Genomic DNA, 23,995 nt, shown 5'->3' on the forward strand with positions numbered 1-23,995 from the left:
AGGACATCCTGGGAAGAGGATTATCTTGCTCTTCCCTGTTCAGTTATGTATAAATGATTAAATATTTGTTCACAAACCAGCTATTTTTCTAGCCCAGATGTTGGTTCGGGTTTGTGGGAAAGAGAGATTAAAGTCCCAGCACCAACATAGGCAAAAAAATGATGTTTCCACTGGATGTCTCACTCAAACTGGTAGGCCTGTTCAAACCAGCAGAGCATCTTCTTCTCATTTATTTTAGGCAGGCTTATAACACACAAGAGTGATAAACCTACCTGGCCAGTGGGTCTGAGGTTTCCGCATGGGACCTGTGGCTTGACCTGAAGCTTTGTGCAGCTCCTTAGCTTTGAGGTGAGCTCAGCACAGAGACAGCTGCCTGTACTCAAGCTTCACCAAGCTCAGCAATGGGAATGGGGTTAAACGGCAGATGAGCATTGGTTTTGAGGAAGTCAGAGAAACTTTCCAGATGGATTTATGGATCTCAACTGCATCTAACCAGCTCATGGAAAGTGTATTTAGTTCTTATGGTTATCAACTTGCCAATCTGTGATTGAAGCAAGTTCTGGCAGTTGCTCGCATTGTTTATAACTGCTGAATACACATTTATGGAGCAGCATGACATGAATTCAGCAGGCCTTTCTGGATGCTGTAGAATGGTTTGGTTGCCTTGGTGAACATCTAAAGGTTACCATTGCCTTTTGAAAGACTGAAGCTGGTAAAGAAGCAGATGAGGAGCCTACAGGTCTGTGCAGATCTGGGCCAGAATGACTTGCCATTAAACGATGTCCATCACAGGACAGCGTTCATTCAGACTTGATGTCATACTTATTCTCTGACCTTTTAACTCTCAGAGGGCAAGCAAATGTACTGGTAAGTGAAGTCAGTGGAGCCTGATGAATGTAACAGAGGGCAGAGTTGAAACAGGTGGACTTTGGCTACAGATCAAGCACTATGAGATGACACGAGTTAGGCCAATCAAATTCTGACCAAATGTATTGCCAGACTGCAAAATAGGCAGTCCTGCTGTCAACTGAAGCCAAATTCAAGCCATTATTTGACATCAGCAGGAATATTAACTGACCCGCTTACCATCTTATTTAGGGTGAGAAAAAATGACTTTAAACCAGAAATATGTAAGAAATAGTCCACATTTTTGATGAAGGCTTCAGTTCATTAGCACGAGAATTTCCTTTCATTTCTGCTCTAATCTTTTCTAAACTATTATTAAATGAACCTTTGATTATACAGATAAGTCCACTGGTGTGATCAAATGACTAAGCATTTGCCAGTAGAACTCATAGCATAGCAAATTCCTTGTAACAAGATTAAGCACTTTCTTTTTTTCTCCATTTACTTACTTACTGACCAAAGGTCCTCAGGGGGATGATTCATATCCCAGTGATGTACTGTGGTTTGGTTACCACTGTGAAAGAGTGCAGGGGATGCAAAGACCTGCAAAGGAATATTCTTTCCCCCTTCTTTCGATCCTGGCAAAGAAATGGGGCTAGAAACATTATCAAAGGGGAACGTAGTGAGCTCCTGTCTGCAGGGTCTGCTGGCTGCAATATGCAACGCTGTCAAGTCGGAGTCTAACGGGTTCCCTTTCAAGGGACAGGCTGCCTGTACTGAAACATTAGGTCACAACTCGCCAGGTCTATCCTGTCTGCTCTGGGTGCCAGGCTCCTGGGAAGGTAGGCTGGGTGCCCGGTTTCTGCTCCCTCTGTTAGCTGTGCAGGACAGCTGATGCTACCAGTACAGACGATCCCTCCAGAGCAGCACTTGCTTGTTCTTAGCTTTTCATGCCCCAGCAGTGCCTTTCCAAAGCTTTTCCTTCAGCTCTGCCCTTTTTCCTTCCTTTGGCAGGAACATCTCTGGGGCAGCAAAAAACAGGTTTGCTTAATCCTGCTGAGAAGCCTTAAAGCAGCTCTGCAGTCTGTTGTGTCAAGCCTCTCCGTGCCCACTAGCAGCCGGCTAACACAGTCTGCAAAGGGACTGTCAGAACGGGGTGATCCTTTACCCTAGACTCAATGCAGAGTTACAGCTTTATAGTGACCAGGGTGTCACAGTTATGGGGGTGTCTGTACTTGTCAAGCAGCAAAGATGTAAGTGAGCACAGTCCACTAGAAGAGAGGTAGCTGTGGTTAGAAAATACTCTGCCTAGATTAATAAGCCCTGCTGTGAGGCAAGGATATATTTACTCTGGAAGGAAGCCATGCTGCTGCATAGTCACTGCTTCGGCCAGGTTGAAGTGTGAGTAAATTGAACTTGTAAAGGACTATGTACAAACACCTGTAGTTTTATAGTATTCCCAAAGCTAGGAGAGTAACCTCACTTTTTGTCCAGCCTGTGTGCCTGAAACAAAAGGTCTGGCAGGCTTGGAGGACTGCTTGTGGAAGTAGGACCCCATTTATCACAGGCATCCGTGTTATGTAGTCATTTCCCTTGGTAGGGAAGGTAGCACAGATGCTGTGATGTAGGAGAAAGTCACACCACAATGTGCGGGACAATGCCAAATGCTGAAGTCATTAGCGTCTCACTTGACTGGTGGGTGCTTTAGGTGCTGGAACAAGCACAGTTCAATCCAGATAGCTCTCCTGAGTACTGCATGCACGTAGCTGTCTGGAGCCATCATTATGTCTTAACAAGTCAAAGTCTAGTCACAAAAAATATTTTTCACACGTAGAAGACACGTTACCTTTAAGCTGCCAATCACGCCACCCACCAACAGATATAATGGAATTAGTGGCTGAACTGGGCAATCTTCCAAAAACTTCATTCCTGAACAGCAAAAATAATGTTTGTTATCTCAAGTGATCAAATAGTGCAGCATGCTGTACAGTGAAAACTAAAGACGCTGTAAGTGAAGCATAATGCTTAGACCCAAGACTGGTATCCAGTGTCTGTTTAAATGGGGGCTGAATTAAATGGGCTTTGCATCTCCCACTACAGGAGTGAGGGCCATGAGCAAACAAAAGGCAGGAGAAGGAAGAGAGAGAGCAAAGGTAATAACAGCATTGCTGTTGTTCTGTCATTACTGATCTGAACCATGTGCACAGGTCATTAGCTACAGCCACTGCATCGTTGTTAAAGGAACGAGTGACTGAGCTGGACAGGAAATGTTCATCAGCAGTACGAAATTCATTGAAAATTGAAACCGTTTGTGAAAAGAAGGAATTCTGATAAGCTTCTCTCAGGCCTTTCCTGCTCATTGGCACCTGTGTATGGCGTGTTCCTGAGTCAGATGCTTCAAAGCTTGGGAGCCAGCGCTCGTGGGAGCGCCCAGAACCTTTTTAGCTTCCCAGGCAGCTGACAGGGAACCACAGAAGCTCAAGTTTCCAGGCTGTTTGGGTTGCCGGAGGCTAAAAGCATTGGTTGTTATGGAGCCAGGGATCCTGGCAACCCTCAAATCTACAGCTAGAAAGAGAAAGCTGGGTAAGTTTTATGGAAGGGAGTGCATGGCAGTATAAGGATATTGCTGGCAGTAGACACTGAAGCTTGTGATACAGGTCTGTGGCAGTGAGACTCATCTGTCCAAATATAGATGTCTGCAATGCAGGCATCCATATCTGAACTAGTTTCCTAGACTCTCTTTATAGTCAATAGGGAGAAATAGACACTTGTAAAATTCAATTCATCTCATCTTAAGACAGGCATTTAAAATAGGTCAGATGAGTCGGGCCCTGAAAGTGCCTCTTTCTCTCCATGTCTGTACAAGGAATCTAGACAGCCAGCTGTAGATACCTAAAGTTAGTGAGATGAATCCCCTGCCCAAGTCTCCTACCTACACAGTGGCATATTTAGTCCATTTTAAACTGTTCGTTACACTACAATTTCATTGTTATTGATCCTATGTTTCAGGGCTTCTACTGATCAGTTGCAGAGGACAGAAAGGATTTTCTGTTTTCTTCTTGTTGTATAAGTCATTTTCAAGGAGAAATTTTGACCTGAATTGAAAACTGATGCAGGACACTGAAAGCAATGTGCTGGTCTTAGTGCTAAACGTCTCTCAGGTGGAACATTTTGCCTCCATGTTCAGAACTACACGAAACAGGAGGGATCAGGAAAGAAGCACCTCTGGGGTGTTTTACATTCTTCTGTATCTGTAATCTTTTGAACTTGTCAATTTGCCCACCAAATCCACTGCTGTTGCTGGTCCAGGACATTGCTGATGTCCTGAACCTCTCCTGTATTCCTTGCGTAGCGTAACACAGGTTCTGGATTGTGGTTGTTTGCTGTAGATCTTATGTTAGTCATAGGATGCTGAGCAGTGTTTTGTAACCTGCTGTGTGTAAGGGTTATGGAGTCCAGTGGACTCTTCTACACTATTTATTACCAACCTTCTCATAACTGAAAAGGGCTGACCATAGATGGATTTGGACTTTCTCGCTTTTTGTCCACTATTGCAAGGCTGTAATTTTTTGTCCATTTTGCCACTATGTGACACTGAGACCTGCTCAGACTCCCAGCTTTATAGGGGTGGGCAGCAGGGAAATCGTCAAGAATTATATCATTTTCAGAAAGCAGCTGCCAGGGTTTCCAGAGTCCTTGACCCTGTAATAGCCTACCACAAAAGCAGCTGGCTGGGGATCTCAGGGAATATATTTCAGTTTAGGAACCTAGGCAATTGCTATTTCCACTGTATTACTGAGATTTTGATTTGAGGCCAAAAAAAAATAATCAAGAGAACATGCCAAATTTTTTTACATGGAACTATGATTCTGTTTCCCTGACAAATCTATTATGGAGTCCTTTCATATATGTAACATGACAGCAGTCAGTCTTGGGAAGGATTTGAATGACAGGCAGTGGTACTCTGTAGTTTTTGGGAGAATATTGCAGGCAGATATGACAGTTGAAGAGGAGGTGAAAGGGGGTAACACAGCAGTAACTTAAAATACAGCACTGTGGGTGAATAGGAAGTATGGACCTGCTGTTGACAGATGGGCATTGATACTTGTTACAGTGAAATCTAGGGACAGACATCATGTGCCAATCAATTCACACACAGCATGTGCCTGATTTGTTTGGGAACACCAAAACTGGTAGAATGGCATCAGTGCTAGTGCTTCTTTCCCATGAGCACCAGCCATGTTCTCCTTTGACTGTTAATTATGGGATATATGGACCATGAGAGATCAAAACTCTTCTCCTAGTTCAATGCTCCCTGCAAGCCAGGGCGATCTGTGGTTTAGAGTGAAGAGCAATTGAACCTCACCACGACACAGACCAGTGCATGAGTCCAAATGAATAAGCCCACAACCTTTGCAAGATCAAACACAGCAAGGATGTCCAACAACTTGCACAATATCCAAATTAAAAAAAAAAAAAAAAAAAGAGATGAGAGGCTTAGGGAAGCAGAGGTCCTTGCACGTTTTACCTCTTGGCTACTACAGAACAACACTGCAGTGGGATCTAGGACACCAAGTCCAGCCAAGTGGAAAGAGCACTCGTGAGCGATCAAGATATGAGCCATGCCTGCTTCTCTAAGGACACCGATTTGGGCAGTGTTGCAGGATGGCCCACAGTAGGTCACTACTAACCAACTGTCCCTGTGACTCACAGTTATCTATGAGATGAGGGATCAGGACGAATGAAAGCTAACACAGTGGTGGCCTCATTTTAGCTGCGTTACTTTTCTCAGTCAGCTGAAAATGGTTGAAATGCATCCCATAGTAAAGGAGAGCTGCTGTATAGCAAGGCTAATCTGGTCTCTGGTGCCGCTCCCCACCTTCTCATCTAATAATAGACAGAGGACACAACATGCCAGGCCATTTTCAGTTGTTCCTAGCGGATGACCGCAGCTGCCATCACTCAGCCCAGACCTCAGCCAGGCCCTGGACAGTGGGCTTTATACTAGGATATAGGCGCTGCAGAGGAATTATCTCAAAATAATTGCTTCTGGGCACCATTTTATCAGAAAGCATATCAGCAAATCAGAGGAAACTCACAGAAACGGTGAGTGGCTGAAGGACTGAAATGCAGGGAAAGATTATGTTAACAACAACCATTAAAGGACAAGACTGGCTCCCACGTAAAGGTGCAGAGTATGAGAATAGACTTCAGACAACTATTGGGAGCGCTTAAGAGTTGAGGAATTATTTGGTGTAGATATCAGCATGAGGAGCAGTACTAGGTTAAATTTGAACAGGGGAAAATTTAGACTGCCTATGGAGAAAACGATGTCATCAGCTTTCAAATGTGATTTAGCTGCTCCTGGGGAACACTGTATATGAAGGTAGTCTGGACAACGTACAAGAATGTGTTATTGGGAGCAATCCTTCACTGTCCCGGAAAATAAAAAAAAAATTCTCAAAAAAAGTTTATGAAGTCCTTCCATAGCTATCTTTAGTTTTTGAGTGTTTAGTGAAAAAAAAAAAAAGGGATCATCTCTACCAGTAAAAGTTAGAAAGCTGCTAAACAATCCGTGGCTTAAATGATGTCGCAAGTCTGGAGCTTGGAAAATTTGCTGAGTCCTCTTCATGTATCTTGACTTATACTGAGATTTACAGTACTAACAAATTTTAGAAGTGCATAATGTTAGTGTGTAATTATTACCAGGACTACCAGTATAATAATTATTATACTATACTATACTAGTATACCATACTATACCATATAATAATTCATATTAGTTTTTATATTAAATGTAAGTATATTTAATATGAATAAAAATATAAATATATAATAATTAATCTCTGAGTTTTAACAAATATTATTATATTTTATTGGTTAATATTTGAAAATATCTCAGTTTTCCTCTTCAGAAAACAAGACCCAAAATGACTGGAGGCACATCAGCAAGTTATTCTCCGAGATCATGGTAACAGAAAATCAGAGGCTTTTGCTTGGATAATAAATATCTGCATTTTCCTTGACATTTCATTTTACTAAAAATACCTTTGCAGATATGTAGCTGCAGGAAACCAATATCCTCTGACAATACAATATTATAGTGACATTATCTCTTAATTTCAGTAAGTTGTGGGGAAAAAAAAAAAAAGGGGTCTATATCTGATGCAGGAGATAGATACCTGGAGGTCCAGGCTAATATCTTACCATACACTTTCCACTTCTCACTGACCTTAAAGACATTATGAAGTATTCCTGGGAAGTGATATTTATGAGTGGTCAGATTCCAGCCCTGGATTCATTTCCGGAAGGCTGGCTGTCAATATGCATGCAAGCTGTACCACACTTTGAATTATACTTCTCCACCCCTATGTCACAACTCAGGCGTATTCAGCCTGGGGAAAGCTAAAGCTAAAATCCTCTTATGGGATAAATAGCAATTTTAAGTCATGGATAATCATAAGAGCCTAAGTGTTGAGATGTAACAGTTCAGTCCATCTTCCTACTTCTTAATTGCCCCTTAATCCCTCATTAGAACTCCCTAATTCCTAATTAGGATGCCCTAATCAGAATCCTACCACAGTCATCGCTGGTATTCGGAATGCCCCAGCTAAAGGAAGCAGCACCAGCCTTTAGCTGAACAAGGTTTTTGCGGGTTTGGCCAACTATAGATGCCAACAGGTGAGGTGTCCTGACTCCCTTAAAAGTCATTTCATCCTAATGCAGACACCTAAGAGGGGGTATGGGACTTTCAGTGTCAGAAATGCCCATTTCTCTTAACTGACTCCAAGGGCAACACACAGCTCTTAGCCTGGGTACAGATGCGTGCAGTCCAAATCTAGGTGGGATGCATCTTGCCCACAGCATCTGCATATAGAGTTCATTTGCACCATCTTTCATGAATAACGAGGCAGAAGGTGAACGACCTGCTCAAGGACATCCATCTGGAATGATTGTAAGGGCTCTTCGGGACTTAAAATCCAAAGTGATCTGGATACGCTGGAAAAAGACATCCAAAACCTACAAGATGACAGCCGATAAAGCTGAACACTATGTATAGGAGAGAAAACTTCAATGTAAATAAAAAAATGAGAAATGTTTGATAGGGAGCAGCACTGCCAAAAACCATCTGGGCTTACAATGCACCATGAACTAAATTGGATCCAATGAGTTGGTGCAGAGAGAGCATCTTTCATTCTGAGGTGTGTTTACAGGAATCCTGCATGTTAAACAGAGGAGCTAATTATTCTGCACTGCTCCTCCCTCAGGTCTCAGCTGGAGTCCTGTGTTACATCTTTTTTTTTTTTTTTTTTTTTAAAGTAGTTACGTTGGCCAGAGGCCAGAGGAGGAAGGCAAAAATGAAAAAAAAAAAAAAAAAGCTACAGAAACAGTGGCTTGTGAAGTCAGGTTGAAAGAACTAGGTTTTTGAGATCTATGGCAAAAAAAGAAGATGGAGTGGGGTTATAATAGCAGCCTTCAAACAGTTCAAAAGTTCTCCTGAGTAGGACGGTGACCAATCTATCTTTCTGACCACGGTGGGTAGGACAGGCTGTAATCTGTTTAATTTGCCACAGGGAAGATTTAGGTTGGATATGGGGGAAAATATTTTGTCTGTGAGAGCAATAAAATGCTGAAATAGGCTTCTTGGGAAGCCGTGGAATTTCCTTGAGCAAGGGCAAGTCAGACATCTGTCAAGGATGCCGTGAGCGTGCAAGCCTGTCTGAAAGCAGAGGTGGGCTGGTGTCTCTATCGATGTTTCTCAAGTGGGGGACGCAACCCCTGTGGAGGATGTCAACGGCCCAAAGGGAGCAATGAAGTGTTAGAAAATGCTCAGGTTTTTAAAACAAAAACAAACAAAAAAAATCCGTGTTAATGATAAGGAAAAGGTGATGGTGAAGAAAGACAAGAAGAGCCTTACACAGTTTAAAAATGTACAAAATTCTGCAGCTCAAGGGATTTTCCTTTACTTTCTTAAATATTTGATCTTGAAATGCTACTCGCAAAGTCAGAGACAGATCAGCCAAAAACCAGGTCTCACTTTCAAAAAGGTGAAGAAATAGCAGCCTAGATGATCTCTTCTTCCCTTCCAGCCCTGCGCTTCCAAGATTTTTGCAGTGCAGTTAATGCGGAGGGATTCTGATTAATGAAAACTTCTCATGTGTCGGATTCTGAGCTTCCTCCCACAGACAGAGCCCAAACACCCACAGCCCTTTGCCAGGTACTGGTAGCCTAAGCAGCAACTGAGCTGAAGTAAATACACCAGTAAAAAAGTGAGTTAAAATCGGTCCGAGGCTCAGAACATGCCAGCAGCTTCATGGCAAAAAGAAATAAAGGGAAGTGCACCAAAATAAGCAATGCACAACCAGAAATTTCAGAGTTATGGTTAAATTTAAAAAAACTTGAACCTTGTGAGATACAAAAATGTATCGGCAAGGTCTCCAAGTAGCCTGACTCCCGCCCTGTATTGAGATGAGACACACTGGAGGGGTATTTAAGATAAATAGGGTCAGAACTCAAGCACTGCTTCCTCCCCACCTTGCAGCATGGGCTGGGATTCTGTCTGAAGCTAAAATACCAACACACGGGTTTAACAAATAAGTTTTCCAACTCCTTTCTCCCACAAGACTCATTAAGCTCTCACACAGTCCAAGGCAGTTCATATTTTTAAGTTGCTTTAGTAGCCAGCTTACCTGTAAAAGTCATGGACAGTGGTAAGGCAAGGAAAGTGAGGAGCCCAAATATAAAGCATGCTGTGAATGAGAAAAGAAGATGGCGTTATTGGGGCTGGTTGAAGTTGAGAGACCTGCAGTTCCATCCAATGCTTTACACATGCTCTTTATCCATAAAATTGTGTAGCAAGAAATGCAGTGCACTCAATGGAGGGGGAATATCGTGTTTACGGTGCAGCATTTGAGATGATGGGACCAGCAAGTGGTTCATCACTCTCCCAGAGCTCAAGCTTCCATTTTTTAACTTGTACATCGTTAGTCCTTGTATCAGTGAAAAAGCAATGGGAGACACAAACTGCTTTTGTTGCTCCTACTTCTAGCTATCTTATTGCAAGGGCAAGGACTCAGTCACTGCTGCCTTGGCCTGCATCAGCTTCAGAGGCACCACCAGGTGACTGCACGGTAACAAGTAACTTTGCATCAGCTAATCCATGGCAACGGGTGAGCCGTATCTGTTTGCTAAGGAAATAGCAGCTTTAAAGCCATTCCACTCAGTTTTCACTGATAGCTAAATAAACTGTCTTTATGGCAGATGTGCATAGTTTCGGGCCGGTCTAACTCCCTGACCCAGCTCAGCTCATGAACACAAAGGCAGCAGCCCCGCTGCAAGAAGTGGGACTTGTCACTGATCAGCTTAAGCTGCATGGAAGGATGCTCTTGGGGATGCACATAGACTGTTCCCACAGATGAGTGGATCTGAGGTGCTTAGTTACTCCGCAGAGAGCTGCTTGTATATCTGAGCCCTGATATTTTCCCAGTACAGCCTGATGCTACAGAGGATGAATGCTTACTTTTGCAGAAAGTGAGAAACAATAGCGTCAAGAGCAGTGTGAGCAGCCCGTCTTACAAGAGCTGTCACCTCTGTGCCTAGTCATGAACACTTGGCACTATTAAAGTGAAACGCTGCCCTGCAAAATCAGAATAAAACATAATGAGGACATTCTGTGGCGAGCATCCCTGCAGAGCGCTTCTGCAAATGGCTCAATCTGCAAGTAGATGCCTAAGGAGGCAAAAGGACGGTAAGCGGAGGTAGGCGTAGGTTGCACAAGGGCATGGATAAGAAAAGGAGTAGAATGTCTCCTTGGAGGCTTATGAAAAAAATCTTGGAGCAAGCATTCGGGGTTGGTTTAGGAGCAGCCCTTCCCCAGGCAAAGTGTGTGACGCGGTTCCCCGTGCCAGGGAACTGCAACCTCTGCAAGGCGAATGGCGTCCTCCTCGCCGCGCAGGAGTGGGGACGCTGCCAGCACCCTGCGTACAGTGCCACTCTGGGAAACTCGGCAGCGCTGCCAAAGCATCACCCTCAGGGTGCCTTAGAGAAAAAGGGAAACATCGTTGCCTCCATTTTACAGAAGGAGAAACTGAGACAGAGGACATAGGAGCGGCATCAAAATTCAGGGCAGATCTACCAGGCTTTCTGACTTGCAGACACTTTTCATGGGAACACACCATCCCCCACACGCTGCTCGTGTTTTCTCCGCAGAGAACGAGGATCTTACACTTCAGCTCTTGAGAGACATCTTTCTTTCTCAGAAGTAGCACGTTTGTTATCTCTATGAATTGGTAGAGACTGAAGATATTTTGAGCTGAAGAAAGCACTTCTGTTCCTTTGTGCCACCCCCTCCTCCTCTCCCCGTCGGCCAGTCTCTCACACACACACATTTTTGCTCAGGCTCTCCTATCTCTTGAATGCTGCACAGTACAGAAATTCTTCCTCTGCTTGAATAGTGTCCTACACTTGACTAAGCTCTTTCAAACGCTGACAGCCTCTCATTAGAACAACTCAACCTAGAGCCTCCCTTTTCACCACGTGTCACGTTTCCTGCTAGGTCCTCTTGCTGTTACATTATCTAGGCTATTATTTTCATATTCGGAAGCGATGGTGTTGTAGCTGAGTTGGGCTTTCAACACACCCGTGAACATCACCTGCAAATAGTGCCCGCGGCCCAGGCAACTCATTTATCTGGTATCCAGATGGGTGCAGTTCAGATCTGCAGGACCTGCACCGACTGCCTGGTGTTGCCAGAAGTCCCCATCGTTGTGGCGCAGCTTTTGGAGCAGCATCACCCCTCTGCCTGTGGTTTCATAGGCACCTCCTGTTTCTGCCCTTGCCGCATGGGCAAGTACTCAGGAGCCTGGTAGAAGGAGGCATCACGTAATTTTGTAATCGTGCAGCGTGTGGTCTGTCTGACCCCCGGGGAGGGACACTGCGGTAAGCTCTGTAAAAGGCTCGGGGGCCCCATGTATATGTGGGGGTGTGCGTCTGGCACACAGGTGTCCGTGTTTGCTTGTGTCTAGCATCTACCCGCTAGCTTGATTTTGGAGGGGAGAAATGGGAGGTAGGGACCACTCAGAGCTCAAGAGAAAAAGATAATGGTTCATTAATTCCCCTCCCAAAGCAATCGCTGGGAATGTATTTACTCATTATCTCCCCATTCAGCTACAGCCTCTTAGGTCTTGAATTGGAGGGGCAGATGCATAGTCTGGGAAGGCTTCCAGATCCATGTTTAACAAAGTGAGACTCTCAACAATTGACTACACAACTGGCAGTGCTCCGCAGCCGCTCTCAGTGCCGCTAGCAGCACTAAAAGACTGTTTTCCCCAAAACGTGTGGGGTTTTCACAGAAATGCTGCGCAGTCAGGACACACCGCTCTTGCTTGGATTTGTTTGGGTTGTGCTGCCCCGTTCTGGTCCGAAGACAAATTGCTCAAGAAAATGGTATTTGCCGCAGGGTAGCACAGCTCTGCAGAGAGCACGCTGCTATCTGTGCAGTTTCGCATGTGGGGCTTGTGATATTAAGTTGGTGATATTGCCTCACAGGCTGGTGAGAGAAGCCCATGGACCTGTTCCTAGAAAAAGTAGCGAAAAAAGGGCTGGTAGACTCTAAAAACACAACAGGGTGAGGGAATTGTTTCTGGGCACGGCTCAGAAGGACATCTGCTCCATGGAGCTGGTGTCAGGGCATCAGGCAGGAGATGCCCTGCTCTGTACCACCAGAGCAGCGCGCGGTGGGGCGCTGGTGAAGTCCTGCTTTGGGAAGCACTAGTGAGCGAGTCCTAATGCGCTGGGAAATGGGTGAAGGGACGAGCTCGTGTGTGGGGTCACGACAGAGGAAGAGGAGAGCAAGTGGCTGTATATCTTGCACATTCCTTGAAATCTGTGGGCACAAAAATCAGATCAGCGGGTGCAGATTTTGTGTCTCCTGCCCAGCAGGATGGTCAGCTGATATAAATCTGCTATTTAGCTGAGTAACTCCTGCTGGGGTCTCCCCACAGAAGTAAATGAACTTGAAATCACCATTAACATCATGGTCTATCTTCCATCTGATGCTGGAGCTGTTACACCTTCCACAGCCATGCCCCTGCACTGCAGCTGTCCTCCCCTCCCTCTGCTACCCCCTTCTTCTCCGTCCCCAGTTATGCGCCTGGCCTCAGGGCACGCAGCGGATGAGTTGTCCTCTGGCACGTGGGACGGATCTGGAGACAGTATTGGACGTGACACCGATTCACCTGTGGGATCCTCAGACTTTATTTTGCTGCCATGATTTTTTCCAAGCACTTGGGAGTTTCAAATCAGCTCAGGCTGTGCCTGTTTACTTTGAAGACAGAGAAAAGTTTCTTTCTTTTCAGGTGAGAAGAATCCTCATGGGATTTTCAGAAGTGATTTATGAGTATAAATCTCAGCCTACCCACTCTTCTCAGGTAGTATGCTAATATGGCTGTAGTGCAACCTACTCAGTAGAGTGTGTGACAAGCTCTCTGATAATAAATACAGTAATAAATGAAGTGTTGTGTACATTGCCATCATTCCCAAATGCTGTTTGTTCTACAGCCTGTCAGGTTCCTGATAAAAAAGGAATTTTGGTTGTTTTGTTTTGTTTTGTTTTTTCTTTTAAATGAGATACTACCAGCTTCCAAACAAATTCTGCAGTTACCCCAGGATTTATCTGCATGGGCAAGCTGAGGAGCAAAACTCTGGGCGTAAACTTACAGTACTCCCTTCAGATGCCCTGTGGGAACGCTGCTCTGAAGGGGGCTGACTCATAGCAGCCTGGATGGGAGCAAATTCATGTCAGTTGGCCCGGTCCCAGGACTGATCATGCCCTGAGAGATGCAGACAGCAGTGCACTAGCTTAGCAAACAGTGTCACGGTGCGCCGTACAGCAGCTTGGACACCGGCGGTGTAACGGGCTGGAGTGCAGACGAGTAGTGGATATTTTCATCCATGTTTTATTCCTTCACAGTATCTGCAGGCATCCCCTGCAGTATCGATAGGGACTTGGAGAAAAGAAAGGATGCAATGTGTGTGGGTGCTGCAGTGGCAAAGCAAGTCTCAACAGGTCTCTCTGGGGATCCAGCTCCAGCAAGGTCATACGTTTTACAGACCGGGGACAAGTCTGGCCACGGGTTTGGTGGATGTGGGTACTGTGTGTCTTTCTGGGCTTTTCAGTGACGGGGAAATGTCACTACATCAGATGGCATGTGCAGAAAAGACTTTAATGAACTAACTTTGAACAAAAATAATTAAATCTGTTCAGCTTGGCTAGCCAACAGCTAAATGAGAGGAAATAACAGTAAGGTTTGAGCACTCAGAAAAGGACCTGTGAGTGATCCAAAGAGCTATGAAGGTAAAGACATGAGATGAACTTGAGCAGAAACAAAGATTGCTCTGTCCATGAAGCTAAGTGCCATAGCAAGGAGATATATTGATGCAATAGTGTCTTGGGATGAATAGCAGGAATCTCACCCCTGGGGTGATTTAATCCCTTGACCAAACTAGATACTGAGAATTCAGTGTAAGAACCTGCCATTCCCATGGAGGACTCCAGTCCCAGTGCAAAGCCATCGTAGGAGGCAGGGGATAAGTGCGATCAAACTGACTTGCAGACCAAGTCCAAGCTCAGGGCCACCAGCTGTTTGCTGCATGCCATCACTGTCTCCTTAGACAAGGTTGTGTAACTGTGAAATAGTACTTTGGTACCCAGATAAGCTATGCCAGCATCACACCACTTAAAATGTAAGTTCCAGGTTCCAGCATTGACACCAGCAATGCTACTCTCATCAGAAATGGTGTAGAATAAGGAGGTGCCACTAGTCCAGAAACCTTCAAGATGGGAGGATGCAGATGCAGATGTAGATGTAGATGTGTGCTTTGGGGGTTAGGCAATATTGCAGAGTGGCTTGTCTGAATTTTATGCTATGCCTCTAGCTACTGAACTACAATCATGCCATGGTCTAGGTTCTGGACTTGGCCCCTTGTGCTTAATTTCCAGATGTACTTTTATGACAAGATTTAGGCATTACATAAAGAGCCACCAGTTTGCTTTGCAATAGACCCAGGGTAGTAGATTAGCCTTCTTTTTTTTTGGTCAGTTAATTAAAAACTGCCCTAATGTTCTGACTTAAATTGCTGTACCAAGAATGAAAAGAATTTAAATGATGCTGCACAGGTAGGTTGACTCTTTGGAGTCATTTAAATATCAGGAGACCACAGGTACAAATGTGGGGCTGTGCTGAAACCCTCTTTGAAAAACATACACAGGATGATGAGAAAAAGTGAAATTAAGTGTCACTGCACTTCAGAAGGGTTTGCATTTTAATGAACAGAAAATCAATTTTGGATGCACCATCTGATCCATAGCTAAAGCTGAGCTGATTTTGAACTTAAATGTAATGAAAACCTAAAGATAATGAGTTTCCTGGAATGGTATTTCTGAGTTGCCTTACTTGTGGGTAACTTTGTGGGTACCTGAGAGGGTGCTCCTGATGTAAGAGAGCATAGATGACATCAAAACTAATCCCTTTCTTTCAAAAATTTTCAGAAATATAATTTATTTTTTCCGTCATGATTAAAGTCCCAGTGGCAATTTAAAATTTAATACCAACAGGGAACAGTGACATTTTGCTTGTAACCAGTAGGAACAAAAATCAGAGAAAATACCACTTTTCCCTTTTTTTATTGTTATATTCACCAGCAGACCCAGATTCCCCCGCACATCCTTTCTGCGGGGTGCGAAGGAGCCCACACCAGCTCAGTCCTGCTCCCCGGGGCTCGTCGGGGAGCAATGAGAGCGCCGCATGCTCCGCACCCCTCGGTGTTCATCGCTCCCCAGCCCTCCTTTCCCCAGGGGCAATGATGAGCACAAACAAGTGGGACGGAAAATGTCTTCTCCTTCCCTGCCTGGAAGGAGGCAGGGCTGCCTGCCAGGGCTCTCTGTCCCTCTGGCTTGGTTTTCTCTGGAGGGTTGTAAGGCAGCAAGGAGTTAAGGGGCTTAACCATTACTAGAAGTTCGTTCTGAACTTCAAGAGCCTTTTAAGTGAAGCCAAAAGCAGAAATAGAAAAGACCCCAAGGTAGCAGCGCTAGACTGGCAAATGCAGCAATTAGTGTGGGTGAAGTATCAATTATCGTGAGCGGTCAAGGGGTTTTCTTCTTCTCATATTTGAGTGGAATTAGAAATTGCTACTGCCTAGAAGTGAAAGCAAAAGGCACTTGCAACTCGGAGTGAAAAGGAGATGGAATCAGCGGGAGTAAGCTGCTTTAAAACCTTCGGATTTTAACCTCCTGCCAATGACACCGCTTCCCTGCTCTTACAAAAACCCACCCCTGCAGCCTGTTTCTCCTGTGCCTCTCCACGCAGCTTGCACGGCCCCCAGCCCAGGTCAGCTTTCTGCTGCGTTGCTCCTCGGAGAACAAGAACCAGCCTGTCCACCCAGCCCGGGAGCTGTCAGCTCCTTACACCCCTCTGCTTCCTCCACCCTGCGTGGGACAAACCTGAGTGAGACCAGGCTGTTGTGCAGAAGACCTTTGTTCAGATAATTGATGCTTCCCACCCGCAACGTGTGGCCGCTTATGAGGGCCACCGGCACCTGCAGTGGCCGTTGTGCCAGGGGCCGGGCAACCTGAGGGAAGACCCTGCTCTAAATGCCTCTGGGTCAAAAGGGGGCTATTCCTGACCATACTCTGTCCCCGACCTCATGTCCCTGTGTCAGCACTCAGGCTGGCAGCAGTTTTGCTTTGCAGGATTTGATCCTGGGGGAGTTTGCTCCCAGACTGGCTGCGCTGCTCTTTACCGGGTGGCTTTCCCTGCAGATGCTTCTGCTGGACTGCATGTAAGGTACCACTTGAACCAGGAGACAAACACGTTACATTGCTTAGGTTGTCTGCTGCAGCCCGTATTTAGGTACTTGGTGGTATTTGTATTTCTTTGAAATTCTACACTGGTCTGCTGTAATCCAAATACTGCGGCAGGCAGGTGCTGTCGGGATAGAGTTACCATTGTGTGCTCCATCAGCACCCAAAATTGCCTAGGAAAGGAAATACCTCAGAAAGGAGGGAAGAAAAGGAACCTTCAGTGGAAGATTCAGGTGGGACCTAGGATCATCTTAATTCCTTTATGTACCTGGCTTAGCGACAGGGCTGCTTAGATACAGAATGGGATTACTACCAGAACTGCCTTACCATTGCTGGCAATTTTAGATATGCACCGGTGGCAGGCTTTCTCCAGTCCAGCAGTCATTGCGAAGAGCCTTTTGGGGTGTCTGTGAGGATACAGAAATGAATATGGTTATGAAAAGTGTCTTTAACTTACTAAATATCTTGACTCGGAGTCACTCACACACTTCGGCAGGTTTTCACTATCCTCAGAAAACCTCAAAGCATCCACAAATCCAGAGAGCAGCCATCAGCGTGGCATGCCCTGAGGCAGGGATGCCTTCCAGCAGCTTTGGGCTTGCCTGCTGGTGATGCTTTGGGATCACAGGAAGGCTGGGGGAGAAGTATTAATGCTGACTTCCTGAAAACTATAAAAAGTTCTGTCTTGACTTTGATTGGGGTTGGGGCTGAACAAAGTGTATTTAACTGTTATGAGAAAACCTAGTGAAATGAGTAAGGTTCACTACACAAACCTCTGCAAAAGTTATTTAGTGAGCAAAAATGAATTAAACAAAAGGGGAGGAGAGAGGATGAAAATAATTTTAAGATCGAGGAGGGTTCTGAAGAGGAATATAGAATAAAAACTGCAAACCACAGGGAGCCCAGAACAAGATGCCTTTGATAAAAAAGCAGCTGGATTAGAAAGTAACTCTTTGTAAAGAAGAATGTTTATGAGGTGAGGTGAGGGATGAGCAAGCAGCTAGGCATCCAAGGCCTGGGAGTCGGGCAGCACCAGACAGTCAAGTAGCATCCAGCATCAATGGGCGTGTGGAAAGCTCACACACATACACACACACACACACACACACACGCTCCAAGCCTCAGCCTCTGGCCAGGGTCACCACAGGTCTGCCACCAACACCAACCGCGTGATAGATGAAGGTGTGTGCGGAGGAGGCTGGGATGGGGGAAGCTGCATTTCTGCACATACCTCAAATTAGCCTCTTTACATTTCTTGATGATTAAAAAGCAATATTTTAAGCTTAGCCTCATTCCGTTCTAAGCTGACATGAAACCCGCCCTGGTGGGGTTTCTCATCATGCAATGCTGAGCTCAACCTGGCCCAGAGCCTGCTGGGGACCACAGGGCCCCAGATGTGTTGAAGATAAAGACAGACTTGTACCACCCAGCCAATACGTGGCCATACCCCCCCCCCCCCAGCCTTTCCAAGCCCTCCCAGACGTGGCTGAGCAGAGCTGGCTGTCTCCTGGGAGCCCGCGTTCCCCTGCCAGCCCAGAGACCCCGGAGCTGCAGCAGCACAGGACTCTCTGCTGCCGTGGGGAATGGGATGGCATTTGATCCTTCCACGCTGGCGTTGCAGTTTCTATTTCCTGGCAGTGACGGCAGTAATAGGGGCAGGTCTGGCTTTAACTGTTGGTGAGCAGCCAGGCAAGTAGCAGGGACCGAGGCTTTCGCTGACATCCCACCGCTAAGACACTTGCGTGCAGCAGCCAGTCACCAACATAAATATCCAGGTTTCTAGTGTGCACCGCCACATCAGGTGTCTCACGAATTTTAGCTCTCCTTTCCAGCCCTCAACTTCGTATGATGCCGCAAGCCTCATTTGCTGTGTGTTACTGCTGTAATAAGCCTTGCAAATCCCAGCGGACGTCTCCATCAATACTGAACGATGGACTGGAATGGAGATTACGCGTAAGTGCCTGACCTCTGGGGCGTGCACGCTCCTCGTCCCAGCCACCAAACCTTCTTCAGCACAGCCAATACTGTGCCTTTGGGCTGAAACTATTGACAAATACTTCAAGGAAGGGAATGAGCACTGTTGCATGCTTAGGGAAAACGGGAAGGAGAAAGGGAAACTGGTAGTTTTCACAGCTAAATGACACTTTAATTTTAAACTTTAAAACTTTTGGTGCAGATTTGTTCCTAGAAAGTGCACAACCAGGCATTTTAAGTATGCCGCTGGCTGCTGACAAATATGTTCTAAATTATGCAGAGGTTAGTAATATTAGTCTTTATTTAAATGTTCATGAGTAGAATTACTTTTATAGCAGTAATTCTTACAGAAACCGTGTTAACAAAACCAAGGCCATGTTAAAAATTGGTTGAATACCGAATTATGTTGAGCAGAATTGATGTGACTGGGAATGCTGCATTTCCATAAGCAGAGAATAAAACATACATTTTTGTCTAAATTTACTGTTATTTTACTAACTAAAGGAAACAAGACAAACTGAAGGAGGACTCGGTATCTGGGAGCATGTCACCATCTAGTGATGGAGCCCAGAAATGACTGTGAATCAGAGCTCTGTGCGTGCAGTTTTAACAGGTGAGAGAAAGAAAACAAATTCACGATGGCTGCACACACAAACAGTGTTCACACAAGGACACAACACACATCACCATCAGGTGATGGCCTCAATCCTTCCTCAGACAGTGGCTTTGACTCCTACAGGACTGACAAAGCCCACAGAGAAGTCATTATGTTTGCTGAATAAATAGGTGTTGCCCCATTCCCCCCAGCCCTTCGGAGAGTCTGCAGAAGCTGCTGTGGGTGTTAAAGATTAATATTTTCCTGTGTGCCAATGCAGGAGGGTGTTAAAGTGCAATTCAGCAGCCTGGCAGCTGGGGAAGAAAACTATTCACCAGCTGGAACAGGGAAACGATCGCTGAAACTCGCAGGAAACTGCGTGGTGCAGCATGAAGATGGCTGGCATGCAAAGGCAGGGTGGATGTCCTGCCGCACAGTGCCTACTCCTGGTTTGCTGGTGAGCTGAGAAAGTCCCATGCAAAATGCAAAACAGCCACAACTAGAAAAAAAGTTAAAGACCAAAGCCAACTTCTGGACCTCCTCCCATTAGCCCCTCCCTGGGGCCATTTCTCCAAGGTGAAGGGACCTGCTCTTGTGTTACAAGGGCCAGCAAGGAGGGAAAAAGTTTCTGAGTCCCTTGCAGGAAGCTGGGGCCTCTCCACACAGACATTTTTTGAGGTGGCAGGTTGCAACCCAGCCACAGCAGACCCACAGCATCCCTATGCCTCCCCCAGCGTGTCCAGCCCTTCCCCATTCAGTGCCCTCTCTGCCGGTGGCCGGTGGCCAGGTCTGCCCAAGAGTGGTGGCACTCATGCTGTGTCCCACATTGCTGCCTTCTGTGGTAACTCCGTTCCTTTGTTATTTCAGCCACTTTTAGCTTTGAACTATTTTTCTAGTCGTTAGTATCATCCTAAATGTTTAGGTAACACGAGTCAAAAGAAGAGGAGCACTGACCGCCTGGTGCATCCCTGCCCCACGGCGAAGCCGAAAGGCAGCTTCATGCTGGTCCCACCATATGTCAGACCAAACAGGAGCCACCTCCACACTTGTCCTACGGTGTTCAGTCTTCTCAAACTGAGGTCTGCCCTCTCCCAGCTTCAGGTGCCCCACTCTGCACTGATGAACACGGCAGGAAGAGTCGCTGGAGCTTCCTAAGACCCTGGTTCCCACTCAACAGCTCCTGACTACCAGGGGGTCCTGCTGGGCCAGCAAGCCCCTCCGGAGCAAGATTTCTTCTATAAAGACTGCTAGAGGGTATGGTTTATTTTTATTTTTCTGAAATACTCAGGGCAAAGTCCTCTTCCAGAGCCAATTTCTTCCTCACACACCACAAAGCCCCCCCACTGGCTTTTATCCCAGCACATCGTCCGCTTCCCAGCAAATCCCTCTTACCTGAGAGTGCCGTAGGTGCCGAATCCGTTCACCTGTGCGTGTGGGAGACCGGGCAGAGGAACTGCAAAATCCAGTCTTCAGTGAAAGCCGGCTGGGAGAGTCCTCTCCAGTGGGACCCCAGAGCCACGCTCGGCTCCCTGAGACCCTGCCCGTGGGTGGTGAGGTGCGGGGGGGGGGTGGGCTCAGTTGCTTTTATTCCTTCTGGCCGCCTGCTCGCACACCTCTCGGCGGCAGCACCGTGGGAGCTGTGGGATGCGGGAGCGCTTGCCGGCAGAGCCCATCCTCATCAGTTTCCCCACTCCCACGGCTGGCTGGAGCCACAGCCCACCCTGCGCCGTTTCAGGGTGTCAGCAGGGGGAAGCAAAGGACCCCACACATCTGTGAGTGTACCGGAGGAAAAAAAAAGAAATTTCTTTCGCAAAGTCTTTTATTTTAGAAAAAAAAAAAAAGAGTAATTTATTCAGAAATCAGTAGTGAGTGGTACTTCGTTCATTCTTCGTGCAATTTCCCCCCCTTCCTATCGATGAAGTTGATAGAGCTTTTTTGCAAACTGCCACCCTGGCAAAGGTCTATTCGTTAGGTGGTTACTCACTAGGTCACCTTCCCATCAGCAGGTGACAATTTGGTATCTCAGGTCTAATTATAGGTGTGGCATTATTTTCTGGAAAGCCCTTGTTTCTGTTTAGGAGAAAGTGGTTTGAGGGAGAGCACCTCTGCAAGAGGAGTGACGGCATTAATAAAGATTGACATGTATTTCAAATCCTTTCGGAAAGGTCCCGCAAAAAAAGAAAAGGTTACCTGCTGCGTTAGTCATCGGCAGGGAGCTGACAAAGTGCCTGCTCCGGCTCAGGAGGAACGGTTCTGCCTTCGGCTGTCAGGTTTGCGCAGTTCATCGCCAATATCATTCCCAGTGCTAAAGGTCTTGCGTTAAGAAAAGGGCATCCACAGCAGGGTCAGCCAAGAGAAGGAAAATGATGCTGTTTGATGGATTGGCAAAATATACGTGCACGTGCACACACACAAGCGCATGCTGGTTTTCATACTGTCCGTGCTTTTCCCTGCTGCATGGCCACACGTGCTGGAAAAAAGCACTGACCACGTGGTTATGTGACTGCCAGTTTTCCATAGCCTAGCAGAGTGACAGAGGTGAAATACCGAGCTCTTCCCTGCTGCTTCATCCCCTGGATGCTCCTGTTCTGAGCACAGGTAACACCAGGCAGCAGAGAAGCTTGCACCGTGCCTGCAGCGCTGCCTGCTGTGCGCCCACTCTGTCCAAAGTAAGATTTTAACTTATAAAATGTATTGCAATCAAAACCTTTACTTTTCTGGTTTGACTCTTTAGGTCGCATCTTTCACACGCAACATGAGGCCTCAGAGGGGGCTGTGTGGCTCAAGGAGACCTGCTGCTGGGCACACCACTGTGGGAAGACCACCAAATATTATGAGATCTTTTTTATAAAATGGTGAGAAATAACGTCACTGAAAGCAATGGATCAAAAAAAAGGTCCAGCCTCCCACACCGATGGCTTGGCACTTCCATGAGCTGTCAGCTCCATGTGAAGAATTAGCAGCAGCTCCTAGGGAAGGGGTTAGATGCAGAACGTGGGGTGGCAGCAAACGCAGAACAGGGTAAAATCCCAACTAGAACTGATTCTGCAGCTATAAGGGGAGATAATTTCAGAGAGGAAAAAGAGGCATTTTGTTAGTGTGTCTCCAGGCCCAAGGCTGGAAGCCTGGAAAATTTTGATTGAGGACGTTTGGCAGCAAAGCAAAGAGTGAGACTAAGGCTTTTATTCATTGCACTGAAGCAGGGGTTTCTTTGAGCACCTAAACAGAGAACCCAGCTCCTCTGTACAGTCAATGAAGAGAGCGGGGAGACACTTCTGGAAGACTCTGATGCTCTTCACTGGTGCTGGAAGAGACACAGCAGGAAGACACTGAGACACACTGGCCGAGTGGCCAAACCAGGCAACTTGACTTTATGTGGTCCTAGTTCTTCCTTGCTACAGTTTAATAAAGCTCCTTCTTCCAGTGGAGAAAGCCACTCTTCCCGTGGTTGTTGCCAGGCCAGAGCTTGGCACGAGACGTTGACAAGGATTTCAGTTATCTCCAATGTCACTGCCTTCTTTTGGGGTGCTTTTTCTCGCCCTCCGCAAAGCTCTGAGGCAAGTTTTGGGTTGTAGGTGATTGCTGAGGTCATGCCGCAGTGGTCACACGTCCTAACCTATGGCCTTCCAGCTTGTGTGCTGATCTCCTTGTGCCTGCTGAGGTCACTGGGCTGAGCTCAGCAAAGGTACTCTGTGACGCTGACATCAAAAGCAGAAGCCAGAGCACGGTCTCCTCAAACACCAGCCCCCTCTCAGACCAGGAGGGACTTTTACATCCCCCCACAACACGCATTTGGGATTCTTTCACCAGGTGCCTTCTTGGAAGCAGTTGTACCTCGCCATGGATTTTCCCGGCTATTTAATAATTAGTGCGGAGAGGGAAAGGGCCCTGCAGAGATGCTGCCTTTCTATTTCAGTTTGCATTTATTTTCAGGTTACTTTCACCCTTCATATAGGGTGAATACTTTTGCCACAGGGCTTACTCCTAACTTGATGACTCAGAAGTCAAAATGAACATAAAAATAGTCCGCTATCTCCTACGTTATTTTGTTCTTTTCAAATTGGAAGAGTCTGACTGTTTTCTTAAATGCTGCGTGTAATCAGGAATGTTACATTTTCCTGTATAAATTATCCTTGTGTATTGAAATATAAACAGCCCATGGGAAAGAAATTCAGTGTACATTTCATTTCTTCCATTGTTGAAGGCAAAAAAAAAAAAGTACTTATCTGCTGAGAAATACTCTGCTTACGCAGGGGAAACCAATCATCAATACCGACTTACCAGCATTTTAATGATCGCCTGTAGGGATCCCAGAAATTATAACATTCAATCATCACAAGAAGATCATGGCAAAAACAATAATGGGCACCAAGAATCCCTGTGACAAGTGCAGCTCGTGTTGACAGTGACACTTTGGGGTACCATTAAACTGCTTGATTCTGGTGATTCTAAAGGAGAATTTTAGGCAGCCTTAGGAAGATACTGGGACTTGAAGTGCTGTCAGTGCAGCGAGTCACTGCATGCCCAGTCCAAAGTCCCCTGGGCTGTGAGAGCCCGGAGGTGACCATCTCCATCTCCTGGGATGGTCTGGAAGCTGCCGACTCAGCGCAGGGCAGATGCTGTGAAGCCTCCCGACATCCACAAGATCAGACCAGGCGCTTTCTTCTCACCCGCGTCACCAAGGAGATGTTTTTGTGTGGCTGTCACAATAAATTGCAGAG

At 46.2% G+C, this 23,995-nt stretch overlaps 1 protein-coding gene across 5 annotated transcripts in view; it reads right to left on the minus strand.

Moving 5' to 3' along the window:
- Positions 1-21,806, minus strand: part of TMEM272 (transmembrane protein 272) — a 31,635-nt gene extending 9,829 nt beyond the window's left edge. The window contains exons 1-5 of one of the 5 annotated variants that reach the window (XM_054835646.1): positions 21,465-21,806; positions 20,667-21,044; positions 17,033-17,112; positions 9,537-9,596; positions 2,693-2,775 (exon numbers count right to left, since the gene is read on the minus strand). In XM_054835646.1, coding sequence (XP_054691621.1) covers positions 2,693-2,775; positions 9,537-9,596; positions 17,033-17,090 — 201 coding nt within the window. In that variant the 5' untranslated portion in view covers positions 17,091-17,112; positions 20,667-21,044; positions 21,465-21,806. Of the gene's footprint in view, positions 1-2,692; positions 2,776-9,536; positions 9,597-17,032; positions 17,113-20,228; positions 20,249-20,666; positions 21,045-21,464 lie in introns of those variants that run through there. The other 4 variants (XM_054835667.1, XM_054835657.1, XM_054835683.1 and 1 more) reach the window with 4 other exon arrangements.
- Between the last annotated feature and the right edge of the window lie 2,189 nt (positions 21,807-23,995).

Source organism: Grus americana, chromosome 1 (assembly GCF_028858705.1).
Source record: "Grus americana isolate bGruAme1 chromosome 1, bGruAme1.mat, whole genome shotgun sequence".
Lineage (NCBI taxonomy): Eukaryota > Metazoa > Chordata > Aves > Gruiformes > Gruidae > Grus > Grus americana.